The 21,648-nt window shown below is 39.6% G+C and overlaps 2 protein-coding genes across 2 annotated transcripts in view; both read right to left on the bottom strand.

Moving 5' to 3' along the window:
• Positions 1–2,554: 2,554 nt before the first annotated feature.
• The window catches only part of LOC120894773, a 53,267-nt gene continuing 34,173 nt past the window's right edge, over positions 2,555–21,648 (bottom strand). Inside the window, exons 6-10 of the mRNA XM_040297578.1 lie at positions 14,303–14,330; positions 12,268–12,352; positions 11,970–12,176; positions 6,648–7,077; positions 2,555–6,306 (exon numbers count right to left, since the gene is read on the bottom strand). Of these exons, the coding sequence (XP_040153512.1) occupies positions 6,881–7,077; positions 11,970–12,176; positions 12,268–12,352; positions 14,303–14,330 (517 nt within the window). The 3' untranslated portion in view covers positions 2,555–6,306; positions 6,648–6,880. The remainder of the gene's footprint in view (positions 6,307–6,647; positions 7,078–11,969; positions 12,177–12,267; positions 12,353–14,302; positions 14,331–21,648) is intronic.
• Positions 14,342–17,131, bottom strand: LOC120894772. The gene has a single exon (XM_040297577.1). It carries the CDS (start codon positions 16,510–16,512, stop codon positions 15,241–15,243), a length of 1,272 nt encoding a protein of 423 aa, XP_040153511.1. The 5' UTR covers positions 16,513–17,131; the 3' UTR covers positions 14,342–15,240.

Here is a 21,648-nt window from a genome sequence, read left to right as displayed (position 1 = left end):
TAATACAACAAACACACACAAAAATAATACGAATAGGAAAAAATAATAAAAAAAATAGGATTTTAGGCGTTGGTCAAAATGGTCGGACAAGGTATTGAAAATACTCACTGCGCGTACTAGTGCATCAATAGGACCAATAGTCGTACAACCAGTTGGGATATATAAAGAACGACGAATATTAAGGAAAAGGAAGGAACATAAAGAGAGGCATTGAACGAAGCATGGATAAAGAATCTTCTACTTGAGATATTCAAGACTCAGACATGGAATTACATTACTGAAGGGCAATAGTAAATGTATATTTCATTACGAAAATCAGGAGAAAGGAAAATAAACTAGGGTACGTTTATTTTAACATGGATCTTACTTAAAAAGTAGCTTATCTCAAGAAAACAAATAGGGTTAGTGAACCAAATGTGGCTATATCACAATTTATTGCTATAAAAAAAACTATATTTTCGCTCTAAAATAGTCAAGTTATGTTCCACCGCAACGGATGGATTTTTAAAATCAAATGTGAATGTTTAAAAATATTTGAGCTTTGGTCATTTGGTTCTGTACTGACCACATACGTTTGTAAAATACCATCCTTTTAAAATGTGTAGCCAAAATGTTTGGCATCTCTTACCATTTTGCTAAGAGCAGCACCGTAAGATAATAAAGGTTTTTAGACATCTAACCATCATATTATCTGAAAACATCATTTTGGTCAACAAAATGTTAGCTATTAAACAACATCAAAATTTTACTACAATTCATCGAAAATGTGCCCTTTTTTTAGTATGTCTGAACGTCGATAAGTTACTGCAGGTCGGTCTTTCCAGTGTTCTTTGACAATTCTTTAATTAACATCTAGGGAGTTCAAAATTTCATACAAAATCCTTAGTAACCAGAACTCTCTATCTGCCAATCTCCATGGAAATCCCCATTCATCATGTCTTACAAAATTATAGCTAAGGACCCACATGTAGCGCGTTTCTAGTTGTTATTTTCGAAGCCTAAAGTGTTACATATTGAATAATGGCTATGATTCTTTATTTAAAGCCATTCAAGCGGTGGATCCTATTTTGTGCACCACTACGTCTCTTGTAGTTTTCCGGTGTTATGAAGGATTGCCAGGTTATATTAAGTGTATTCTAGCATGAATACTCCTTGTGTTATCAGTTGATTTTTGTTATTACTTGCTTTGAGTTAAAACAATGTCAGAAAATGATTGTTGTTGTAAATATATAATAGGCTTATATCCACAATTATTTCAGCTATGGCGAATTGTTAGGGAAACTATATTCATAATTGGTACCTTGAAATGCAATTTGTATTTGTATTTGTCGGTATTTTGATGACATAGTATTTAGATGACATAGTTATTCAACAAATCCATAGATGACATAATTGGTCGACTCGCTCTACATTATAATATCCTCGAGGAAGGATGATAATAATGCTTAATAAATCATGTCCGGCGAGTACGGTGCGTCTTACGACGGTCAATCCGAGGTGGAAATGGTTGGAAACAAGTCTTAATACGTCTTCTCCCGTTGAAATGCTCTCTTTTTTTTAGCAAATAACAATTTATCTGGCAATTTTATCAAATTGTTTAGGCCTAAGCTATTAATATCACATTTCCAGCTTTGTACTCATCAAGGTGGTAATTTACATCAAGCAAGCTTTTAATTCATTTTTCTAATCACAACAACATGCTTGGTGACATTTTGTGCAACCATCTCTTGGCTAGCCACTTGGTCACGGCCTTTTCTGTCGGTGGTCATTACGGTAGTCATGGGAGATCTGCGATGCGTGAGAGTGGTTCCAAGAAACAAAATGAGCATGCTTTTTCGCTCAAATGTTTTACTTTTCTACCCAACAGACCATCAAAGCAGACAGAGTGAGAAAGCATGCTCTTTTGCATTATGTTGTTTGGGAACATTTGCCAAGTATGTCTCAAGAATGTCGTGATTATCATAGGGTGAAAATGTCATGATCAAGTGAGTGACCAAGAGTTGAGTGACCAAAAGTTGAAAATGTCACCAAGCATGTAATGGTCGCACCAACTGTTTTAGTCTCACCCCTGATCATCACATCATGAAGTGATTGTTGAAGTGACTGAAACAGTGGCATTTGTCAGCACTGTTTACAGCCAGAAAAGGCCACTGTTCATGATTATGCTTGCGACGGTATTGAGCTCAGCTTATCAGTCAGAGTACAGTGTGTATCGCGTTTGTCTCAAGCACTGGCATGTGGTGTTCGGCATGTCATGACGCACTTTCATTGAGTATCAGAAATGATCATCAACCTACCACGGATATGTTTATTGTTGTCGGTGGTGATCATCACGCGATGCTCATGACATTTTGCAGCACTGTTTATATCTTAACTCTGGATGGTCTGGAGGAAAATCGATGCTCTTCTTCGAATTACTAAAATTGAACCTCTCTAAAATAAACAAATGTTTTAGATATACTTACTTGTTAGTGAAGTTTCGGCGCATAATTTACGATTATCGTATAGATTTTCATATTTTCCACTCACTCAAAAAAAAAAAAAACTGATGTGGTTTTTTCTGCTAATTTATAACTTGGGTTTATTTCACAAAAAAGAGGGGCAGTCAATTGTTACGGCATACTAACAAACTAATGGGAGCATGTTATTTGAACACTACCAACTGAGAACTTGTTGGGGATGGATGACATTTTGTTCCTATTCTGCGTACGCTTTGTAGAAATGAAAATAAACGGTTGTGAATATAGTTTGTCCTGTTCGATCTACACTTACAACGAGGAGTGCATTACAGCCCAGTGAGCTAGATAGCATGTTTGAAAGTTTCCACTGCAGGCAATTGGGGTGTTATTGGAGGTAAAATGAGCCATCCGCAGCGCACAAAGGTGCGATGGGCGAAACACATTGGCTAACTCAACGAAATTACGGTTCAACCTTGGGAAGGGTGTAAGAACGGGTTAGAAGGGGGTTTGGAATGGGGAAGGAGTGCGACATCTCCTTTACATGCCACGCTGCTCAACAGCGCCGTGTGTTCTAAAGAAGTGCAAAATGGGCATCAAAATGGAGGGTGTGCAGGAATAATCCGTTTTTTCATCGGATTCATCAAAGTTCATCAAAGTTTTATCGTTCTTAAAACATACTGCTTTATTGCACACCTTTCCTCCGCCCGGCACGGTGGCTTCCAAAGGCTAAGAAATTGTGGTGAATTTTTAGGGTTTCTTTAAATCTTCCCGCATATCCAGTATGGTTAAGGGCACCGGAATCTGTACTGTGACATCGATGATTAGTGTGTACGTGTATGTGCTAGTACAATACATCTCACAAACATCAAGTGTTAACGAAAATCAACAAACCCTATCGCCTAACCTTACTCCGATCGTCCAGCGATCGTTTTAGGGGCTTGATCACGCGGGATCTCTAGCACGGAAAGGGGAGCGCACACTTGCTCATTTTCTTCTCTTTTCTATTACATTGAATGCTTATAATTGAGCTCGCTTCATCTGCAGGCAAATATATAAATCTATGTGTGGTTTAAGTAGTGTTAATGCTGTTTATGTGGTTAATGGGCTTTAATGTGGCATATACGATTGCGCTGCACTTTATTGATGCGTCACGCACCCGCTACCGTCTAGCGATCTGGTTTCTTTAAAAGGTCGATAAGTTTTAAACATCGATTGAAACATGCCTAAAACATTTACAATTACCTTTGTGTTTGCTAATGCAGTGTTCTACACTTCAATTTCCATACGAGAGGGATTTTGTTCGTTTCCTTCCATTCCCATCACCTAATGGCTGCCACCAGGCACGACGACTACACACAAAAATACACACATACCTCTTGTCATGATTGTATCGTAATCTACATTGTCAACGTATTTCTTTTGTTATGCTGCATATCACACCGTGTATTTTGTTGATTAGGCTTACATGCATTTGGTTGGATGGTACGGTAGCGGCTGGTTTACAACGCACTTGCTCCTGGTATATGGTTCTCCATGGTTTTGGTTACACATTTACTTAGGCTAGTTGTAATGCTACTGTAATACGTTCCTCCTATAGGACCTCTAAATCGACGCTGCTCCTATATATACTGGAATAGCGTCTCTAACAACTATTATTGTTTCTGGGTCTTTGAGCTGAATTGTCAGAGCTTGGAGCTTGGAGCTTGATTATGTGAGTGAGCTGGATGCTCTCTGTATGTTGCCCGTTTTCCTAGCAATAATTACCCGACGCATTTTGCATTCGCGATCGCAATAAAAATGGTACTCAAAAATGATTTCCGATCTACCATGTTCGGAGTTTAGTGGATTGCTAGGTTCTACCCGTATTTTGTGTGTGTATTTTGTTTAAATATAATCTTAATTAAGCTGCTGGCTATCTCTTGCTAGCTCGACACATCCCGAGGTTGTCTATCACCTAGTTAGGAGCGGGGGGGGGACTGATTTTCGGGAGTATATTGTATTGTTCGGGGTTAAAATATACTACGCGATTTCCGAAGACTGATGGCCTCATCCCAATCGGAGGACAGCAGTCTTCTGGTGCACGTTAGCATGTCTACACATTTTTGGAAACACTGCATCTAATGAAACTTACATATATCTCGAACTGACACATTGCTTGCATAGCTTGGTTATTTTTCTTTCTTTGTTAGTTGAAAAAGCGCTTCCAGCGCCTGCTTGCCAGTCTTACTAACGTATGTGTGTGGGAGTGTTTGTTTACAAATCTTCAATTCTTACATCCCGATCGATGCATATAAGTGTGTGTTTTAAATTTGCACTTTGCTTCTAGTTTCCCAAGTTATGAATTAATGTTATCCACTGCAATCGATTGCAGTCTGCCCGGTCCGGTCGAAGGCTGGACAAGCACGGGCCCATGTTAAGTTAGTGTAGAATTAAGCTTTACCACAAATTGTCTGACATAAGGACGCGCTTGCGTGGCGTATCTCCTTACGCATCCGTACGAACTAGCTGCTAGGAGTAGGTAGTAGGTAGAGTAACGATCTCACAAAAAAACAGGTAGAAAGAATTAATTGGTCTTTGGATTTGTTATACGCGTTGTTTGTCGATCTGCTTCATAAGCATTTCATACTACCCAGCAAAATCGCTTAACTCTAAACTCATCACACTAGACAAATCTCCCCGCGAGCAGTGCATTACACCGCCATTCTGAGAGAGTGAACTAATGGTAAATAATGACTTCTTTGTAAGTGTAATTCTGTTATAAAAATCATCTCATCTCATCAGCAACAATGTTTAAATCTTTATCTTCGGTAGAACGCTCTTTTGCAGAGTATCGCAAAAACGGGAATATTTCAAGAGTGGTAAATAATATGTCGCATCCTATCAACGTCAGGGTGAAAGGAGCCATTTAAACCTACTTTTGATTTGTTTCTCCACTTTTGCTACGCTTCCGCTCGTATGTGGTTCATTTGCGCCCAACAGTTTTGCATATAGAATGTTGCTATTATTTGAATGCTAAGTATCAAACGATCGTTTGCATCTTTTATCAATACTTCTAAACAGGAATTATCTAATTGTTTTTTTTTTTGGGAAGGCAATACTGTTTTATGTTAAATTTAGATGCTTTTTGGATTCGGTGTTATATTTCTTCAAAATTTATTACAAACCGTTCGCGTCTTCAAATACGCTGTTTGATTTTGACATTTTCTTCTTCTTCTTCATAAATCCCACTAACCCTTACATTCCCACTGCGTTGAGATGACGCAGTTTGATTTTGATGTTTTCTTCTTCTTCTTGTTCATAAATCCCGCTAACCCTTACAATCCCCCCGTTGCGTTGAGATGTGATGGAGTGTCGCAAAGTATTTGCACACGGTGGGATGAAGGGAAGTGTAGGCAGTAACATCAATCATTATCACTCCATCATACATACACTCAGTAACTGTTGTACGATACACGACACCGGGCCAAGGATGTCTACACAATACACCGATTCTGTTCACCCTATACAATGACGTTACAAGCATATACAGTCTACGTGGGACAATAGGCTCTGCAGGTTCGTGTGGAGTGGTTTTAAACACGGCCACGGAGGGAATCTCCCTACTTTGCTTCCTCCTTCTCCGGCAAAGCTACAATGATGAGATTTGCAGTTACGAACGACATAACTCCATTGGTGATTATCGCTCATCCTTGTTCTAACATTCGATCGAATTCGGCAGTACCTTTACGTGGGCCGTTGGTATCATGTGATTGTGTACTTTGTTACATACATTCGGCAGTACTAACTACACACTATCGGTGGATACATTGAAACTGGGCACCAGAAATGTTTTATTGTTGTGAGTAAGCTGCAAGGGAAGATAAGGGTGAATATTAGGATGAGCAACAGACAGAGATTCGAGTTACGCAAAATTGTATGCAACACAGAAATGCAAAAAATGTGCCAAAAGTGCATTATTCCATTAACAGTTGATGATCATTAAATTAAGTTTGTATGGTTTTTTTGTTGACAAAGTCAACAATAATACATTTAGTATCCATCGGTGCTTCACTCTGTGCTGAATGTTTTTTAAACACTTAATCTTAAGAAAATAAAGCTGCCTAAGAGTGCTTTTTCAACTGAAAAAGGGTTAAAATGTAAATAGGCCCGTGATACACTACTAACAGTGTTTTAGATAATTCTACATACCTTTTCACACCCCCCTAATAGGAAATATGGGTAGTTTGGAAACATGGAGAATCCTTGTTGATTTTTGTTGATGTACATCTAATTTAACACACTGTAAAACATCTGGTTCATATACTATTAATGACAGATCCATGTGGGAAAGATGCTAGATGCTGCCTGGACTGGGGGCATTCGACGTTAGACGCGCTCACGTCTAGCAATCTTTTCTGTCGCAAAGATGCTCGGAAATGAGCTTAAAATATGAAATCTCCACAGTCCATCGCATAGTCAAAGTCTTCACCGCCGACGTCCTCGATGCCGTGGAAATCGAATGGCCCGATGTCGGTGTGGTAAATTCCGCCGGCGCACGGTGTTTCTATCATGTTGGTACAGTGAGTCGTCGGTAGGGCGTGTAGAGTAATCGAATCCTCGCACTGCGACCAGGTTAGTGCTGGAGAGATTCAAAAGCAAGAGTATGGGAGCGAATGAGATGGATTAGTTTGATTAATCAAAATTTATTTTTTTGAAATACTATTATTTTATTGGTAGAAATATATCAGTTAGAGTACTTAATTGGTTTTAGAGGTTACCCAAAATTTAAAGGGGAATAGTAACCACTTGATTTATCTCGAAATGCTGGATATTATGAGAAGATTTTGAGATTTGGTAATACGCGAATATGACTGGTAATATAGTCACTTTAGCCTGATTATTTTAAAAAATAATCATAAAACCCGAAAATCCTGCAACAGTAAGATTATAATTAATTGGAAAGTCTCTATGAGATTAATTTAAGTTTTAATTTAATTAATTAATTTAAAGTATGACGACTTGTGCTTTCAGTTTTACTTATTTTATAAAAATTACGTACAAATGAGAGGTGATTTGGTCTATTCGCATTCACGTTAAACAACTCATTTCAATATTTAAAGATGGAAGATTGAGAAGATTGAGCACAAAGTTAACCAGAAATAGTGCACACTCAATGATATGCGATGTTAAGATGACTATAAAATGAACTTCACAATTTCTATTAAAATGAACTTCGATAAAATCATCTAAAACAGTGACAAATTCGGCGCGAATGTAAAAGATTTATCTGTGTTTTGCAGCTATTGTTTTTAAACATTTTTGTTGCTCAGACTCAATAAATCAGCTAATATTTGTCAAAGTTTTCTGATTGATGAAGTTGAATGCAGACGAGTCGCTCTAACTTGAGGTACTCGTTATACCGCAATAAAAGAAAAAAGACGCAAATAAGAAAGAAAACCCCCTTATCCATTTTCACGTAATCCCACTCTATCGGTTTCAAATGGAACCAACCAGGAAAAACGTGTAAAAAGTTTTCTAATAAATTTGTCAATCACATGCCCTGAACAGTATCGTTCCTATGGAGCGTTCAGTTTGAATTTTCTCTCTGTCCGTGCTCTGGATCATGTAGACGGTATGCGATTGAGTAAAACATCTGAACAAAAATCCTTGATCAACGTTTCTTTGTCGTCCTTCTTTATTGTCTCTCCAGGGAAAACCACATTTTAGCTCAAAACCCGGAGCGTAGTTTACTAGGCTGCTCTTGAATCCTGTTTCTTGAGCAAAAAAGCATGCTACCTCCACTTGAAGTCTCGAGGGTTGTTGTTAAGCGGTCCATTTTTGTGGACCAGTGGGATCCATCGGTCTCTCGGCAAGTCTATCCGAGCATATCAATTAGCCGGTTAAACATTCATCGGTATCCTTATCGATGCAATTTGATCCATTTATTTTATGTGAATGTAAATTTGCCTAACCTTGGTCCGATTTGCGTTTGATCTATTACGACCTTCCGTACAATGTGTTTTGTTTACATTCGATTGGACTCAATGTTCACAAAACAGTAAACATGACCATTGATTGCACTGAAGAAAGGAAACACAGTAACACTCTATGCGAGAATAAGTCACCGAGAGGAATGAAATCCTTCGCATGTAAAACGATTGTTGGTGTGCCAGAGTAATCAAACTTTGGGTATACTTGTTGTGCTCCCCGGCCGGGTAATATGTCTTGATGGACCGGCGCCTTCTTTGCACAAGCTCAGCCCATCTTTACCATCTCATCTTCTCATCTATTAACTGCTCACCACCTTTCGTAGATTGTTAACGCAAAAAAACAACAACATTGCCAAAGGAGTGTAATCAAAGTCAACCCATGAAACATGATAATCATCATCACCGTCATCATCCCCATCATCCACATCATCTTCATCGGGGGTTTCTTCTATTCTTCCTCTCATCCTACAGATCTTATCCTTCGGTTGCGTGCTCTGCCTCATTTGCACTTGCGTGTGCCATAAGCCGGAGACAGTGAAAGACTTGAGACATAGAAACACATTAGAATGCGGGAAAAACGTGTCTATGCTGGGTTTTCTCCTCCTGTTGTTTGTAGCGTTGTCATCGTCAGCGGATCACCATAATCGCTTCGCGGTTTCATCACCATTGCATTTTATCACGCAGCTTTCGAGTGGGTGATGTTGGTGGTGTGAGCAAAGTTTTGAGCTCTTCATCGCTCCGAAGGATTTGGCGCGTGAGAGCGCTGCTTTAGGGTAAAACTTTTTTTCACCTCCTTTAGCGTGGATGAAACTGGAACATAGATCACACGTGGCTGGTAGGATAGAAAATGCCGCAAGGAGTAGGTCGGACACCGTTGTGTCTTAGAATAGGAAGGAATAGAGGTAAAAACAATAATGAGAAACAGTCTGTTTTTATCATGTTTGTTACGAAATCTACTCCCATTTGTTTTTCTTTTCTTGCTCTTCTCAATCGCATGATGCGCGAACCTCTCATAGCCGAACGCACAAAAAACAAGGACATTCCGGGAAAGACGGACTGAGGGGTATTAAGCAGCCTATAGCTTTGTTTGATGATTAATATGCTGCTTTCTGCCACTAATTGCACGAACAGTGGATCGGTGTCCGTTGGTCGCCGCTGCAAGAAGAATCATGATGCGGTTCGAAAAGTTTGGTGCACTAGCCTGGATCTGGGGATGGTCGGAATTCAATCAAACTTTCCTTTCTGTTCGGCTGACAGTTTGCCGTCCGAATGGCAAAAGTAAGAAATGTGTCGGTGCAAACGGTGTCGGAAGCACAGAGCATGGAGGAAAAGTTTTCGGTTAGTTAATCCAACGGCTTTAGGGACAGTGGATGGCATTAGCTTCATTTTCATCAATAGCATAAATTGACGGTGCGTGAAATGATACCGAGCGAACAAACATTAATCCAGATTGACTTGTTATTAACGCGTGGCAATGTAATTACTTGGGTGCAGCATTTGTTTCTTAAATAGGAGGAACGTTCCTATTGTTGGGTGTGATTGTGGCTTTTCTTGATTGAGCAAGGATGTAAGTTATTTTAAAAGTAAAAAATAATGGAAACTGCTAGCTGATCTTGCGGCATTTTGAAGGATGTTAAAATGATTATTAAAAACAGTGGAAATTGAAAACAATGTTCATTTTCTTAATTTCTATTTCATTTTTGTCTACTCACACTGTTCTGACTGTTTTTCCTAATGCAGGACGAAAAGCTTGATTTAATTCTATCTTACCTTTTAAAAAGGTACCAAATTTTATTTTACGTTATGTTATATCGCCAGAGCATTAATGTTTTTTTCATTATTTTAATACATCTTTAAGTTCTGCTGTAGATGTTGTATCAAGCCAAATTGTTACATACATATCAATAAATCATGTGAAAACAAAGGTTCAATCTTATTTCTCCGCAATGGACTCCTTCCACATTGGTTGAATTTACCCTTTGTTTTCAGCAATGGACATGTGTTTTTTTTATCTACAGCTATCAGTTGTTTTATATGTAAAGCTGTGGAAATTGAGCGAATCGGATATTCATAAAAAAGCGTTCTTTTAATGAAAATCAATACCTTCTGAATAAAAAAAAAAACGATATTAAGAGCACAAACTCTGCACTGATTGACAATTATTGCCATGTGATTAGAGAACAAGCAAGGCAGTTATTTTCGATGCGTCCAATGGTTGCATTAATTTTTGTACATCCATGGGGATGAGTTACGTAATTTCTTCTGCCTGGTTCGATCAAAATGTGAACGAGTGAATACATAAAAAAATATTAGACCTTTCGTGTATGTGTTTTTTACTCTTTCGCCAGGAGCGTTGATTTGGCTGTTTTGTTGATTGAACGAGCTCTTTCGGAAGTGCTCTACACCACAGTTCAATATGCTTCTGCTTTCATGGGTTGCTCGTGTTCCACGGGCAATTCCACTTTTCAATCAGTTTGCTTTTTTTACTCTGTGCACAAGAAAACAAATTGATGTGATTTGTAGAAAGATGAAGGTTTTGTAGTCGGCATAGGAGCAGGAGCATCATTCATCATCATCACCCATATGTTTTGCTTTTGATCAAACGATGTTTCAATTTTTGGGACGATTGGAATAAGGATTGACTGTGAGCGGGAGCAAACAGCCCGGGAAGAAACAACGGACTGCTGAAGGTAGTTCGATCGAGAGAGAATATAAGCATCACGAATTCAATTTACTTTCTTTTCTATGGTAGAAATCAATTTTCATACATCGATGACTTTGATACGATGGGTCGTGATCGCCACGATGTGGGCCTGTGCTGACCTAGGAAGGCTAAATCCGCTTTTGCGAACGGAACGGAAACGTTTTTGAAGGTGTGCTTTTGTGGTCGTCTAGCGCTGGCCGGATTCTAGGTTAGCTGTTGTTGCTCAATTGAGTGACAAATCGATTTAATACGAAGGAATGGATGCATTATTTGTGATGGATGTGTAGGTGAATAAACAATAGGGAGAATTCTATTATATTTTCCAGATAAAACAGTGTACATAAGAGTTCTAGACAAGCTTCATAAAAAATCGTCACCTAAAGATATAAAGGGAGCCTAGAATTGTACAAATAAGGACAACATATAGTTTTCTGGTTTAAACAGTTTAAAATAACAATTTGGTCACAAACTTGTGTTTTTGGATAGTATTTTTTTTAATGGAGGCAAACCTCTCAAGGTAGATTTGATGTTCGTACCATAACCTTTAAATTACAACAGTGTTATGCTTGGTGCTTGTTATGTGAATGATCTGTTATGCCCAAATATTTAACTATGCAAGCAAGATGCTAAGATATTTATGTATGCATACAAATAGAAAAGATAATCAAAATTCCTGTTCTGGCATATTTGTGGTGCCATTTTGTCAGAATTGTTATCGAACTATTATTATCTTGGAAACTTTTTTAATTGGTTCAGTTAGAATTATTTAAGATATCAACGAACACGATGACCTAGACAGCCTATATGGCGTACAATAAAATCAAATCGGCTACTTACCACCGCTCCAGATACCATTGGGTAGGGTCGCCCAACCCCAACCATGGCCCCAGGGCAGAGCACAAGCCAGCGATCCTTTCGGATCGGTCGTGTCCTGTGCGTTTTTCTTGATGATTGCAACTGCTGCCTCACCCTTCACCTTGGTCGTGTTATGTTCGATTGTATGGCGATTTTTCCGCCGGGCAGACACTTCTGAGCTGGTTGCAGCTGTAAGTATTGCAAAAAAAAAAAACAAATATCATTGAGCATCAGTAGGACCAAGCGATGGTATCTGGGGACCCTATTAGGCGCAACTCACGTCGTATCCGTACAATAGGTCTTCGTAAAACGCCCATCAGATGTGGTTTATCGACAACCAGCTCAATTTGTGGCGGTGGGGGAAGCTGCACAAGAAACCAACCATAATACGTATTAATGTATACATGAAGATAAGATGTGAAAGGAGTTTTAGTAAGGTTAAAGTCATCTATAAATGACACAAAGAAATTCTATTATTAGGTGAAAAATCCAGACTGAAGATAAGGAGAATGATTAATATCAAAACGACAGCGTGATTTCATTTACTTCAATTGAAAAATTAGACAACCGTAGAAAATAAGGTTTGAAATGGAAAACAGTAACCCAGGTAGGGTGTTTGGAAAACAACAAAAACCCGGACTGATACGACAGATAAAGGAAAAATTCAATTAGGAATTAACGAAGATTGGTGCTCCGAACCTATGAGCGTAGTTGAGCCTATTAGTGGATAAAAGGGAAAGAAATGGGCGGAAAGAATGTAGGTTTGGGTCAGCTACTGGGCGTGCTTTCCATTTAAGGCATTCGCTTCGAAAAGCTGAAGCTGAAGCTTTATCAAAAAACCAGTTCGACTTGCAAGTAAATCCTGATTACGCGCGTACTTTCCCGTGCTTTTTCCATTGTTGAATCGTTTGCCAAGAATACAAATAAGATGAAACGACCAAGTAATGGTAAAAGCTGGTATCTGGTTACATCAAATCGTATTTTTCACTTTTTTGTATTAGCCACACCACGGGTATACCATCCCCAACAAACCCATCAACCAGTATCAGCATCATCGCAAGGGGAGTGTTTTTTGTGTTTAATCCTTTGCTAAAGTGTTGTTTTTTGTAAAGACGAAAGACGATGTAGTTATGCGTGTATATAACAATACCTTAAGAGTATTAAATTAACGATTTTAAAAGTGATAACAAATATTGAGTTAAAATTTTTTTACTGAAATTGAGTTAAATTTTCATCATAACCTTTGTTGGTCATTTTAAAAAAGAGGCAGAGCACGCGGACAGTTTGAAAATTATGAAAAATAAGCTTTATGATGATACCGTAGATAACTTAATGAGTAATATTGGTAGTATAATTTCATGTAAAATATCAACTAGAAGGGTATTAATATGTATTACATAAATAAATGAGAGTGGATTAATAAAAAACACATTGAAACTAAACACGCTGAATTAACAAAACTAGTGATTATTTCGTCTGATACCAAAAACCGTGTAATCTTTTAGCGAAGGAAACAAAAGATATATAAACAACGCTCTTAACCTTAAGATTCTTTGTAACATTGTCTTTAGACATAGCTAATCTCGTAGCTAGATAAAATAAAATAAATGTTGTGGTATTCAATTCGCTGCCGTGCAGCACGGTTCCGTGTACCTACTAAAGGAAATCCTGGTGGTGGTGTCTACTACCAGGAGACAAAGTAGTGGTCTACTTTGCACAGAGATTTTGGACCGAGATTAGCAATGATTCCAAAAAGGCTAGAACGAACTACCGTACAACAACGCTATGCGGTAGAACTATTAGTGGTGAGTTCAACCAAAATTGAATGTGATGCTGGATGCTGGAGGCAGATCGATGAAGCGTCCAGTGTACGAATGTTGGAATTGAATGAAACGAAATAGATTTATTCGATATGAAGCGTGATGGCCTTCTTGATCTCTCTTTTTCCGTTTTATGCGGTGATTTGGCATGTACCTTTAACTGGATTAGTACACTTTTGGAAGGTATCTTATCCAATCGTTCACGGTGAAGGTTATCCGAGAGTTCAGAGATTATGTGAACTAACATACGATTCATACGAGTAAATACAATACGGTCGATAGTATGATAGTAAGGCTTTTGTAGCAAATTATCAGCTTAGGACGAGAGCTTTCCAACGAGGAAAAAAGAGCGACTTGAGTTGACACTTTAGCCTTTAAGGTGAGTTAGTTATTAGAACTCGAAAGCAGTTGGAGGACCGTTTGCCAAGATTATCTGATATGAAAATCTGGAATAAAATTAAAACGAAATAATATTTAAAAAGCTTTCAAACTTACCGTCTTTGTGATGGCAGCAATCCAGTCGCTGTGAAATAAGATAGGAAAGATGCGATGAGTGAAATAAGATGCCGATTCCGAGTACGGATAATGTTGCGGCACAGACATTGTAAATGGGACTACAAGGGAGTAAAACCTAGGAGCAAAATGGGCAAAAGGGAAAGTCAACAAAGCTGGTTTGATTTTTCACCAGATTCATTGCTTGGCCGTTCCCGCTGGCGGTATGGCGGTTTAGCGAAGAGGAAACTTTGGGACCAAGAATTGTTTACCCGAGACAAAATGGATTTCTTGTCGTCTTGGATTTCTTGTCGAAAAAGTTAAGATGACTAGTTTGAAGAACAACGACAGTAGCTTTGCGAAATGTTCGGGGAGAGATGGACCTAGGAAAGGGCGGACACTTTCCAGTCCGATGCGGGCGATGGATTTTGATGAATATTTGTGCAATATTCAACCTTTCGGATTTTCATCAAAATTAAAAAAGGGGAAAAATCTATTTAAAGTGTATTCAACAGCTTCTTTTGGTCCGAGTATAGTTACAGTATGGCAAAAATATAAGTTTTCCTTTATTTCGTAACTCTTATCGCTCAACCTCGCTACTAGGTATTCGTGGTGAACACATCTCACGTTTATTTGGGGACTGTTGTATGAATGAAAACTAACCCATACAACTTTCGCTGCACTACAGCTGTCAAGGATAAAATTTCAATTTATATTCAACGCGACGTGTTTCTAGCACGTGCCTCACCATGGACGCACGTGCTACGGCCCCGATCAGCTTCCGGTGGTGTGTGTGTGTGTGATTGTGTGTTTATTTTTGGACACCGTCACTTAAAAACACTTTTACTAAAAATACAGAACAATAATGGGCTCATTATGCGGATGCATGAACACTTCCCAGCTAGCAGGTAGTGCGATGTGTTCGATCCTGGGAACCTCTCTCACTGGACTCTCGGTTCGTTTTCGAAGAAGCTTAGCAGAAGGGTAAACACGGAATAGCTGAACTGTAGCACGGCCCAGCAAGTAGTGAGGGACATGTCGTAGACGCTGCCACAACTGATGCGCAGCTCGTGCTCGGCCTGGGTCATCACGATGAGTATGCTGGACCGGATGCGTCGGCAGCGCGGATAGAGGGGCCCCGATACGGGGCGCAAGTAGTCCGTCCACTGGGAACTGTACAAGCGAAACTTGATTGCATGCACCTGTAAAATGTGGAAAGTTGTATTCCGGGATAGCGAAAGCTCCCGCACCGCACAACGTACCTGAATCTTGAGCAAATCACACAACCCACCGAAATTGAGCATATTCAGGCATGCGGTCAACGCAGCAAGAATACTGTACAGATGCTGATCTCCTTCGCTGGAGATGACCATCTGGCAGCCGGCAAACGTAATGAGCGAGAAATCGGCAACGAGATTCAGCAGCAGATAAAGCTTCAAATTGTTGCGCAGTGTGCTGATTTGTCCCAGCAGTCGCTGATGCTCGATAACGCAAGTGTCGATCCTTCGTTTTAGCCCATCCCAGTAACGCTTCCGTGCGGTAGCGGCAAACGTATTGCACTGGGCAAACACCTGCTCAAACTCTTGTCCCAACCAGTAGAACTCAAGCGTTAGGGCACTTAGCAACGTAGACACGATCATTATTGTGTGAATGAACATCAATGACATAAGTGTCATTGCCAGCGGGTACAGCAGCACATTTACACTGTCCAGCAGCGACAGCTCGAACACCGCCAACGGGCTGCAGTTCCTTAGGAGGTTGATCCAAAAAAATACTTGCGCTATGTTCTGCAGATAGAACAGCCACAGATACCGGTTGACACGGTCCATCAGAGCTTTGCGAGCTGCGCTCTGTCTGTGAATAGTACACTGACGATGCTGTAGAAACTTGACTGTTCCGGTCAGATCGCGACGGAAGGCGGCCAGCGACAACCAAATCACGATACACATGGCCCCAGTCATTGTGACGAAGCTCATAGTGAAGCTTCTCTCCGTAAAGACGCCTTTTACTGAGGCCAGCGCCATGGCAGCTATGGCGGTGATTTCGTACCCAACGGCAAACACAATCAGCGTCATCTTCAGCCAGGTTGCGTTCAGTTTCACATCCCACGCAAAAAATCCGATAAACCGATCCATACCGTTGACGATCACAAACTGGCCACCATCGGCGATGCGTTGAATGTGATCCTTTGCTAGATGCACCAAAGCGGACATGGTGTGGTGGTTCTTGTTATTTGACACAGATCAACCGATACTTTCAATGGTCCAAAGGCCGGCGCTACTTGCCAGCGAATGAACGTGCTGGTTCAATGTTTTGATAGGGATGTTATTGTGACAGCGAAATTATATTGCCTGCGCGCGGTGCAAAGTTCCAAGCAAGTGTGAGAAAAGTCACATTTAGCTACGAGCAACTTTTTACTTTCTTTCCAAGTTTGAATTGGATAATTGTGACCAAGCGCATCGAAACTCAACCTGGTGGCAGATTGATCAGATAGAGGAAATTAAAACTTTTCCGTTTCTCCATTGACCTTATAGGCGGAGTGAGTGACAGTTGTAGGTTGGGAACGACAAACTCGACCGACTTCGAACGGCCGGAAGTTAATTGCTTCTCCACCCTGTGCGCTCCATTGCTTTCATGTGCGTCACGTCAGCACTGTAAGGACGTTGACAATGTGAGGAACCCAACAGCAGGAGGTATGTTATTAAATTTTGTCGTATCTATTACGTATCGATAGCCTTAAATCGTTGCCCTGTTGAATCCTTGCTTGCTTGGCAAGGTATAATGTGCAAAAAGGATTAATACGTTTCTTCCGAGAAAAGAAAACCTTATTTTACTTAGTGTCAAAGTTAGTGCGGTAGTAAGCTGTGTTTTAAATGTGATTGATTGAAGATTCTACGAAGGATATTACCGTAGAATCCTATCCATTTTAAATGTGACTTTGAACAGTTATAATCCAGCCCAGCTTTATATTATTGACATAATCCAGCAATATGATTACATTTTACTTTTTTGTTAAGGTAAGTTAATTCTGTGATTGTGTTTTAATAAAAAAAACCTTTTAATTATACTTTCAGAGATTTTTTTCTTTAGAAGTTCATGTGTATTCATTTGCTCATATGTTATTGATACACACACAAATACACACATCATGCGATAACAATCATACATGCAAAATGCACGTAGGGAATTTTGATTGAGTTTGTTATCACGGCTGCATGGTAAGTTTAATCGTTTTGTTTCACAATTCATCCGTGGAGAAGAGAAAGGTTTTTATCGTCTATTTTTAAGATGAACATTTAGCTCATCATGTAGCAGAGCCATGGCAATTCACTATTCCCTGACTATCTAGCAGCAAGGTCATCGTGCAAATAGCAATCGAAGTTTGCCCGGCACCATCATCGTTTGTATTTACAGCGTGCAAAGTATTGTCTCTGCGCTCCAATTTTCGCATATTTGTTTCCATCGTCACCATTGACTCGGTGTCGTCCCAGGGTGTCATCTCCAACGGCGGGGCTATTTGTTTGGCTTGTTTGCCGTCGCCGTGCTGAAATGACAACGCTGCCGGACGAACATGTTATCGCTAATTTATGTCAACAAATTCGTCCGGACCCTGCTGCGTCATGAGCCAAATCCCCTTCGGAACCTCTTCGGCGCAAAACTCAAACATCGATCGCACACTGACTGGGCGAAGCTTCCTGATTGCGCCTAGTGGGGTGTAATCTCCATTGTATTGTTAGAAGATTTTTCTGTTCGTAGCCTCGCCAGAAATGCTTCATCGTAAACTGAGGAGGATTCAATGCAGGCCATTGTTTGTTAAAAGACATTTCATACACGCAGGTAAATCGTATGAAAATTAATCTACGCTCGGGCACTTGGAGCTTAGGTGTTAGTAGAGAGAGATTTAACATTGGCATACATTTTTTCCAACAGCTACCTTCCGACCAGGTGGCTGTTTCAATCATGCTACAGGCGCATGACAGTCGCCGGGTTGAATTAGAGTCAGTTTGCACAGGATGCGATGAATATTTAGTTTTGCATCCGACGTTTCCGTTTCGCAAGTTTTGTTTGCGTAGGACGCGTTGTGATTAGGAAAATAGCTATTTATATTGAGCGAGAGAGCAAGAAAATGGCAAAAGACGTGGTAGACTATGCGTTTAGCAAACGGTTGCTGATGCTGGTTCGAGCTGAACGATACGATTTTGTTCAGCAACAACACTGTCAGCAGTTCAACAGGTCAGAGATGCTTTTAAACGAAGGAACGGATTTAGGAATTGCGTGTGCGGCGCTGATGGGATTGACTTAACGTTTGTAAATTGTAGGAGAAAAGCTTTTTGTTTAAAGAGTCGAAGATGATTGAATGAAACATTTTTCTTTTTCTTACTTTTATGCAGGTTGAGAGACAGTGGATTTGATGAAAGGTTGTACATGAGTTCTAAACAGTGTGGTAGAAAAAATGTCCACAAACTAGCCAAAAACTCAAAAACTTTTATTTCATTTAATTAAAATTCTTTCATTTAATAAATTAATATGAATTTAAAGTTTAAATCAAAGTGAAAGTGTTTGAGCCATATGAAACAGCACAGGAAAGGGTCATCATGACAATATAACGTATGACGTGCTTCCACAGATAACGGATGTCAACGACGGAGACAGCGGGGAGGCACATACAAACAAATAGAAGCAAGCAAATCGGGTGCATCGATAGAGGATGTAAGCAGGCCATCAATAAAACAGGTCTGAGTAACATGGCGGCGATGACTTAAAGTTTGTAAGTCAAACAGTTGTAAACTTGTTTCATAGGGCGGCACATGTGTGTGATGAAACATTTGTCGAAAAGCTAAGTGAAATGTGTTTAGACATTCTCAATTCTAGTACATCCCCCAATGCTAGAAAGAATCAATACAATACTAGCATATTCCAAAATTGGACGTTGGAGCGAGAAGGATCTCTAAAATCGGACAGTGTCCGGATAATGAACTCCAGGGTTTGATAGACTTTCGCAAATAGTTCATTCAAATGTTGTTTGAAATTTGTGCAGCTATCAAATGTTTCCCCAATGTCACGGATAGACATAACACGAGACACAGAACCATTTAAAAGCTTGTAAATGAAACAAATAGGACAACAAGCATGAGAGAAAGAAATAATTGAGCATTTATCAGGACAAATGCTTAGAAAATTGGTGGAACACCATCTGACAAATACGTCCAGGTAAAGTTAAGTTAGGTAAAGTAAAGACAAATAAGTACAGTCGTTCACAGTCAGCAAACGAAGAGACAAATAAAAATGTTTTAATATCATCCGCATAGTAAAGCAAAGAAAAGATGGCCATCTGGAGGTAATACATCACACATATCATTAATGAATGAAGCAAACAAATAAAGAACTTAAAACACCACCTTGTGGAACACCTAAAGTATATCAGAAAATCGTAGAAAAATATGAATTTAGTTTGACTTTGAGGTTTCGACCTTTTCAATAAGAACTAAGCCATGCAATTAAATATGCCCCAAACCCGAGTAATTTAGCTAACAGTGTGTTGTATATTATCAAAAGCAGCTCTAAAGTCTTTGTATATTGTGTCCAGTTGTTAATTTGCTTCAAAATTATGAAATATTTTAGACACAAGGCACATGAGACTAGTTGAGGTTGATCTGTTGGGCATAAAACCATGGAACTTCATGCTTTTAGCGGAACTACAATTATGAAACAAACAAGGATAAATACTTAACTCGAAGGCCTTAGCTATCGCACATGTTTGAGTAATGCCTCTGTAGCTAGAAATTGAATTTTTGCAACCCTTTTTTAACGCCGGGAAAAATCCAATAAAATTTCCATAGGGCTGGGAAAATTCCTGACGAAAAAGAAAGGTTAAAAATCTTTGCAAGGTATGGAACAAGTGTATCCATGCAATGCACTAGTACAAAGGCAGGAGTACCATAGGCAGTTGTAGGACCAGGACAGTAATTTTTTTTAGCTTTGGTAAAGCTTGTTCAACCATTTTATTAATAACAACTATGCTTGGAAAACTTAAAACGCTTTCGGGAGTATTGGTGAGGGCATTTACCAAGAGATTAGGGTTATCAATAGGCTCTTAGAACTTTTTTAGAAAAATGTGTGGCAAAAAGTTCGCAGATGTCAGGACTATTGTTGGTAGTCTGAGGATTTAGGTACACTTTGTTTGGTAACGTATTACATTTCCTGCGATACTTAACAAACCGCCAAAACGCAGACGGATCTGAACGAAAGCGCAATTGCAAGTACATACATATATGTACACTCGTAATGAGCCCTATTCTATAACCGATGGGCCGATGCTGCATATTTGAATAAACGCAGATTATGGATGGTTGGATTACGACGATAAACAAAAAGATAACTTTTTCTATCCTGTTTCAGACGGCGAAGGGTACGAGGGTATCAGACTGAGAGGGTTTAGGAGTACAGCGGATAACAGAAGTGCAAGAAAGAAGAGCAGAAGTTATTATAGAATAAAACAATAAACAGCAAACAGCGGCAGTAGGGTTGGTAAACACCAGGTCCAGATTCATCCGATTATGCACACCATTACGTTGGTAAAGATCATGTAAAAATAACACCCAGGAAGCAGGATCCAGCATGATAGAACAGATGTCGAAGCGTTTAAGCAGTTAGTGTTAATCAATGACCATGTCAAGGCCGGTTCGATGAAATCTCCAAGCAGAAGAAGTAGATCATTTGATTCCATTCGTGCATACATATGCATAAAATCAGATAACGTTTCAAGGTGTTCACCATCAGTGCTTAATTATGGCGGAATATATACCACCCCAACATATAGATGAAATCGCGAAATTGATACACGCATCCAAAGTGCTTCGAGAGCGGATTGATTGGTGTTAAGTGCAATGGAGGGGAAACGGTTGCAGCAAGCAAGTAAAACATCCCCTCTACGGGAACGGTCGTTGGTAAGGATATTTAGATCGCAGCGATAGACACTATAAGCTTCACAGTCAATGAAGAGGCTTCAAGGTATTGACTCATTAAGCCACATTTCAGTTAGGGCTATCAATTTAAACTCCATTTCTTCAGTAGAGAGCCGTAGCTCATTTAATTTGATACGAAGATGAAGAATGAACATTTTGATAGTAAACCACAAAGTGCTCTACTGGCAGCGGGTTGATAACATTTTGACCAGAGAGCTGATTTGGGGTGAGCCAGGCAGAGATTGATGGTCTATCAAAGGCGAAAGCTGCGGTGGTGTGACTGGAAACTCTATTTGGATCGCTTCGAGGAGTTCCGTCATCTGAGACACCGGAAGAGTTCCTCCAAGAGGAGACTATGTTTTGTTTTATTCAGGAGAAATGGTC

This window comes from Anopheles arabiensis, chromosome 2, assembly GCF_016920715.1.
Source record: "Anopheles arabiensis isolate DONGOLA chromosome 2, AaraD3, whole genome shotgun sequence".
NCBI lineage: Eukaryota > Metazoa > Arthropoda > Insecta > Diptera > Culicidae > Anopheles > Anopheles arabiensis.
Note: the sequence above shows the minus strand (reverse complement) of the source record. Positions and strands in the feature narration are given on the sequence as shown.